The 6,823-nt window shown below is 42.4% G+C and overlaps 1 protein-coding gene across 3 annotated transcripts in view; it reads left to right on the forward strand.

Moving 5' to 3' along the window:
• Positions 1 to 6,758, forward strand: part of kcnip4a (potassium voltage-gated channel interacting protein 4a) — a 32,358-nt gene extending 25,600 nt beyond the window's left edge. For 2 of the 3 annotated variants that reach the window (XM_088360429.1, XM_088360351.1), the window contains exons 2-7: positions 3,981 to 4,105; positions 4,519 to 4,588; positions 4,694 to 4,872; positions 4,940 to 5,044; positions 5,306 to 5,368; positions 5,448 to 6,758. In XM_088360429.1, coding sequence (XP_088216555.1) covers positions 3,981 to 4,105; positions 4,519 to 4,588; positions 4,694 to 4,872; positions 4,940 to 5,044; positions 5,306 to 5,368; positions 5,448 to 5,495 — 590 coding nt within the window. In that variant the 3' untranslated portion in view covers positions 5,496 to 6,758. Of the gene's footprint in view, positions 1 to 3,543; positions 3,644 to 3,980; positions 4,106 to 4,518; positions 4,589 to 4,693; positions 4,873 to 4,939; positions 5,045 to 5,305; positions 5,369 to 5,447 lie in introns of all 3 variants that reach the window. The other variant, XM_088360278.1, reaches the window with a different exon arrangement.
• The last annotated feature ends 65 nt before the right edge of the window (positions 6,759 to 6,823 follow it).

A 6,823-nucleotide genomic window follows, 5' to 3' on the forward strand; every position in this document is an offset into this window, starting at 1 on the left:
TGTATTATGTAGTACCTGCCAAAGAACTGATTCACACCTCTTAAGACTGTAGTAATGGAAAAATGAAGCTTCAAAGTTGAATCATGAACCGGTTGGGTTTTTTTCATTCCTCTGGAGCACAGGTGTCAAACTCAAGGCCCGGGGGTCAGATACGGCCCATCATAGCATTTTATGTGGCCCGAAAAGACAAATTGTGCATCAAATTTGTCATTACTAGAATTGCAAATTGTCTTCACTTTTAATAATTTCTTTTTTTTTAATATTTGACCAGTTTTTACTCGTCTGATTTATTTGTCAGTTTGTTTTGTAGCTTTTAATACATTTCTTCGGGTTGACAGTCATAATGGCCCTCCGAAAGAAGCTACAATGCAGCCCGTGAAAAAAAGAAGTTTGACACCCCTGCTCTAGAGGACACTGTTCAATTTGGGCTACAGCGCCATCTAGAGTAGTCAATAAATACAACTGGTTCGTGAAGCAAATTTGAAGCTTCCTTTTCCCATCAGGATAAGCGTACCACGTTTTAGAAGAATCTAGTACCCTGTCATTCAAATATCTCGAAGACATCATAGCATAGCCAATTACCCGTCCCTTGACATGTCTACTATCCGATGTGGCACAATTTGATTCTGCCGTAGAACAGTCGAGTAACATCAGTCCTTTTCCGACAATGACATTTCAGCAACGTTTCTCATTGTACACCTGTTGACGGCCGGCGGCGGCGGTGGCGGCTGGTGTTGATGGATGCGCTCCTTCCATGGAGATGAGCTGGCTGATAAATGTGCTCCTATATTAGGAGCTTCGCGCGGCTGCCATCGAGATACAATCGGGTGTCGGGTTGCTTTCAGGTGCTGACGCTTTGTTGTTGGATTTGCTTGGTGCGCTTTAACAGTGATTTGAGGGGCGTGGAATTTTTTATCTCATTCTTTCAACTTATTCCAAAGTCTGTCATCGCTGGAATTATGACTTTTTTCCAAATTATAATTAATAAATGTGTGTCCACATTTAACTCTATCATCTACCTTTGTGAACTAAATAGATTCATCTATTTTGATTCATCTTTAGTCATTTAAATTCTTGCATTTTTAGAGTCCGACTCGATATCAGATTTACAAATGTCACTTGTCCTCATGTTTCGGTAGTGACCACTAAAGTTCCAAACGCTCCGTGCTGGGTCATCGTATGCATTTCTAGGTCAAGCAGACTCATTAAATATAAATCAGCAGCTCCTTTTCAGGTTCAGGGAGCTTGTTAGTTTAGGGTCAGCCAGGTTTGATCTTTACTTTCAGATAAATGACAAACCCGGAGGCTGCCTTTTGATTCGTTCCAGCTTCCCGCTTATTCACTTGTTTTGTAGTAATTGACAAAGCAGGTGCAACAGAAAACATCGCGCTGTCGTGTGCAAAATTGGCCGTGCTGTGTCCTATGGTAATTCCATTTTGCTGAGCTTTTTGTCTCGCGCTTATAAACCTTGGCACGGCGTTCAATCTTAATAATCCCTTTCTGTGTGGCTGCGCGGCGGTGAGGGGAAAATGGCGATGACAATATCTCACGGAGTACAACCACGAGGTTTCTTTGAAGGGAAGAGAAGGCAAAAGTGCAGCAGGGATGGCCATTTGATGACTATTTCCACCCGTTATTTTTAATGTGAAGCCCTCTTTGAATGTTCTGAATGTTGCATCATTGCATGTAGCTCAACTTACTGTTCGACCCACCATTTTTGTGTGTATGCATCTGTAGAAGTCCACTAAAACTGCGTACTTGATTCTTCAGGTCAACAACACCAGAATCCATTGCAAAGCTCACATGAAAAATCGAAAAAGTACAACAGTCCCTCGCATTATTATTATTATTATTATTATTATTATTATTATTAATAATAATAATTGAGTAGGTGGCTACAGGTAGTTTGAATTGTATTTTGACCCGGAAATGTTACTGAATCAATTATTAATTAAATTAATAATAATAATAATTACTATTAATAATAATAATAATAAGGTCATCCAAAGACACTATACATACAGGAATAAAAAAATAAAAATAAATAAACCGAGAAAAACTCTGTGTTGTTATTAGCTAAACTGGCCTATTCACTCTTTTTGTGCTCATTCAAACACCAAAATGAAAATATAAAATTTGTGATATTTTGGATTTAGTGCTCATAGTTTGTGGTATTTTTGTGGTTCAAACAGTGAACATGTACAGACCAAATTTAAAAAATTATGTAAACACATTTTGTAGAATATTATTTTGTAATCTGTTAATCAGAAAATGTTCACTGAGCTAAATTGCAAAACGCACTTGCGACGGCAGTCAACGTTTGGATTCCGGTAAACAATTTTAAACGTCTATGGCAGTCAATGAGTAACACAATGCGGTGCTGCTACTGAAGTCGCACAACTCCGTAGGCTATTTGGACTCGGCTGTGAGCGAGTGAAGCCTTGAGCAGTGAAACGACATTGTTGTATTCGTCTGGCACCCACAAATAATTCGTCTTCCGGGCCAGCTCTTTGTCCTTGAGCTTCTCGCCAAAACGTCTGGCTACCCGTGGTGTGAATTAAAATCAAGCTTCCTAAATTCACAACTGCACGTTATCAAAGCCAGCGAAGCTTCACTAGAAGGTAATTGCGAGCGTGGTGTCAGCCAGGTAACGTCGATGAATCAAAGTGGCTTAAAGACATCAACAAAATGTCTCCCTCATCGCTGAGAAATGCGTCAGGCGCCGTAATGGTTGCCATCTGCACTCGGCAACGATGCTCCACAGTACAAATGACGACTTTTTCCGCCCTCCCCCATTAGCGAGCGTCGCCAAGTTGGGGTAAATGCGTTTGGCAGTGCACTTTTTGGATGCTCGCTGTTGTCAGTCTGTCCAAGGAATAACAATAAAAATTGATTGGGAAGTGTTTTTTTACAACTAGATTGGTGTTTTTGTCCTTTTTATGAGGCCATTTTATCTGGCTGTTTCAAGATGTACTTGCAACTACCACATTTTTATTGGCCAGATTATACAAGCTTCTTATACCTTACCCAGTTAAGTACAGTGGTTATAAAAAGTGTACACACCTCTGTTTAAACGGCAGGTGACATTAAATGAGGCCAAGAAAACTCATTTCAAACTTTATCCCTACCATTAACATTTTTTCACACCACTTTTGTGAATAAACAATTAAAATAATGAGGTTGCATAAGTGTGCACACCCTCTTATAAGTGAAGATGGTGTTGTCGCCACGCCGACAGGAAGAAAGTCGGCCATCGGAGCACGGCCTAATGAGATATCAGTCTCTCCTCTGCACGAGAGGAGGTCAGCAGTCTCGAGTTCTGCTGACCCAGTGGCAGACTTTTCAATAAGTCATGCCGAGCGGTGATGTCACCCTCATGGCACCCCTCAACTTGTTTACAGGTGTCGCTTTACACCACCATGACGCTTGCAATCACCGGCCTTCCTTCATGTTGTTGCCCTGAAGAAATCCAGCCCATCTCCCTCCAAATGTCTCGGTTGCCGCGGTAACCGCACTCCCTCCCCATGTACTTGTGCTCTCCAGGTTACCCGTCGCTTGTCCGCGAGGGCGGGGTGAGGGCTCGCCTCATGAGGTTGCTCCCGTGCGCCGCCGCCAAATCGTCATCGGGCGCCGAACAAAGCAAGTGGCACTTCTCGGGCTCTTCTTGTCAAAGACGCTTAACGCAACATACAAGATGTTCACCTCGTGACCTCACATGTGACCAAAGGGGGCGCTCTTGAGAAAACTGGTCAAATAGCTTGAAAGAGTTTTTGTGCGTTGGCGTGTTGTGTTGTGGGCAGTGAAGGTAAATCGCATCTCCATGTTTGCTGACAGGAAAGAAAAAGGCATCCATTTAGGGGGCGGAGCTTTATTTATTAAAGCAGATGACTGCTGGCAAACATTGCGACTACAGAAGTGAATGTTAACTCAGGACTGTAGCCTTCCAAATTTGATATACGACCTTCATTTTCCTCCCCCAGACAGCATTGAAGACGAGCTGGAACTGTCGACCGTGCGTCACCGCCCCGAAGGTCTCGGACAGCTGGAAGCGCAGACGCGCTTCTCCCGCAAGGAACTGCAGATCCTCTACCGCGGCTTTAAGAACGTGAGTGATGCTCAGCAAGCCTAACTTTCCGGCGACCGAACATAAGAGGAGAAACTGAGCTGTGGGCGAAGACAAATAAAGCGCCTCCAACCCAAGTGGCAGAAGAATGAGGCTATTTGTCCGGAGCGCACGCTCAGGTGGTCAAGCAGGCTCTGAATAAAACTCCCTAAGGTCTTGATGTGAAAAGTCACAAATGATGACCTCGGGAAGGATTTCACGCCTGGCTGGGCTTTGCGTCATGTTTTCGATGTTCACGGATGAGCGATTTGTTTTATCTAAATCAAAGAAGTATTTGTTTTGCCTTTTGGATGCATTTGGTTGGCTCTGATAATCCGAGTTAAACTTCATCTTCGGGTTATATGCTGTCCCCTCGCTCGTTGACAAAAAAAAAAAAATGTGGTGGTCTCTCGCAGGAATGTCCAAGCGGCGTCGTCAACGAGGAAACCTTCAAAGACATTTACGCCCAGTTCTTCCCACAAGGAGGTTTGTGCTCACTCGTTTTGTTCATCCAAATCCCCTTTCGAGCAAGAAAAGACAAGTCGGACACGGGCTGCTGCTGATTCTTCGTTTTTTTTTCGTCTCCTGCAGATGCGTCGATGTACGCTCACTTCCTGTTCAACGCCTTTGACACGGATCACAACGGCTCGGTGAGCTTTGAAGATTTTGTCATGGGTCTTTCCATTTTATTGCGGGGCACCATTCAAGAGAAACTCAATTGGGCTTTCAACCTCTATGACATCAACAAAGATGGTTACATCACCAAAGAGGTACAGCTCAGTGGACCTCCTATAAATAAAATGTCAAATTTTCTGGGTTGACGGTATTGTCCCGCAGGAGATGCTCGACATCATGAAGGCCATCTACGACATGATGGGTAAATGCACGTACCCCGTGCTCAAAGAGGAGACGCCACGCCAGCATGTAGATGTGTTCTTTCAGGCAAGTTGTAGATTTTTTTTCCTGGAAAGGTATGAAGGAATCTTGGAAATTGGAAATGACCTCTGTCCTGAGTACGTCGCTGTTTAAATAGCATGAAATCAAAGTTGGACTGAATCTTTATTAATTGGCTTGACTGTCCCAATACTTTTGAAGCGGACTGTTGGTCTTGTGAATCTGTTTAATTATGTGATGGGAAAAGGTTTTATTTTCGGAATGTGGAACCGCAGTAACGATGAAGTAATGTTGCCCCTCCCCTAACAGAAAATGGATAAGAACAAAGATGGCGTGGTGACCATCGACGAGTTCATTGACTGCTGCCAAAATGTAAGCGGCGGCGGCCGTTGTGACATCCCGACATTTTGGCACGCTCGCCTTGTCTAACCGTGTTTTTTTTTGTCGCCAGGACGAAAACATCATGCGCTCCATGCACCTCTTTGAAAACGTCCTTTAACTCGACGTCTCGAGGGAGTGTGTATGCGCGTGTGTGCGTGTGTGTGCGTGCATGTGTGTGTGGAAAATGCAGACCTCCACCCATCACGTGTTGTTCCTGGCTGGGAACATTCTGGAAAAGTTGACTTTTATCGTTTATCCATTCTTTTCCCACCAGGTGATATCACTGTGACCTTTATGTTCCTGTCGTTATATTTCCAGTCTTCTTTATGACCGGTGTATTGTTTTTAATTCTGTATAGCAGTGGTTCTTAAAGGGGAAGTCAACCCAAAAAATGTATGTATAATTATATGTTCTATGTGGTGCCACTTGTCTAAACTCTGAGGAATATTCTGTACGTGGAATATGAGTTTTATTCATCTTGGAGGGCGGCCATTTTGCCGTTTGTTGTCAAATGACATCAACGTTGCCTTCTCAAGCCACAACCAATCACGACTCAGCTTCAGAGAACTGGTCAGTTGTGATTGGTTGTGACCTGGAACCTGTGATGTCATTTTCAGTCAATAACAAATGGCAAAATGGCCGACCCTTGAGATGGCTAAACACAGGTGAGTTTTAGCTGTTTCATTCATATTCCACAAACAAAAATTTAATCAGAACACCGTTTCAATTAGTTGGAATGCACAAAACAGACTCAAAGAAAATCTGGGGGTTGACTTCCCTTTTAAACTTTTTACACCAAGTAACACTTCAAAAACTACTTGGCTCTCAAAGTACCAACATCATGACCGACATTCACATACAGTAACTTAAATTTAGGGAGGAACTAATGATTGTTTTGATTAAAATATATTTAAAAGTTAGTAAAACTGAACTGTACTTGACAAATGCATTCGTGTGCCACTTTTGAGAATCACCAATATAGTATATATACAGCAAAGATAAAGATTGATGGAAGAAGACCAGTATTGGACTGAATGGATTAGTCCACATAGCACACTAATAGTTTATATTGAATCTATGTATAGAACATTAGACGGCAATAACACTCCAAGTGGACCTCTTTATTCACATTACGGTCATTGTACAGTGCGGTTTTAAGAGACAAATGTGAATTGTAGTTTTAAAGGCGATGTTTGTTTCATTTGACTTCCTTGAAATGACTCAATGTTGTACAGTTTATCTTTGACAAAGGCGTGGTTGTATTTATTTTATCTGTTAGTTAGGTAAGGAAAGCCTGACGTGTCACTTCAAAATTTATCATGATGCATTTCTACATTTGTGTAAATATACCACAAGGTGAAAATAAACTGATGAACCTCTACTTCTTCAATTTGCCTTCATACACAAAATACTGACGGGCGAGAATTCGGTAAGTTCGGTATGTTT

This window comes from Syngnathus floridae, chromosome 1 (genome assembly GCF_059516105.1).
Source record: "Syngnathus floridae isolate MCC-2025c chromosome 1, RoL_Sflo_1.0, whole genome shotgun sequence".
Taxonomy (NCBI): Eukaryota; Metazoa; Chordata; class Actinopteri; order Syngnathiformes; family Syngnathidae; genus Syngnathus; species Syngnathus floridae.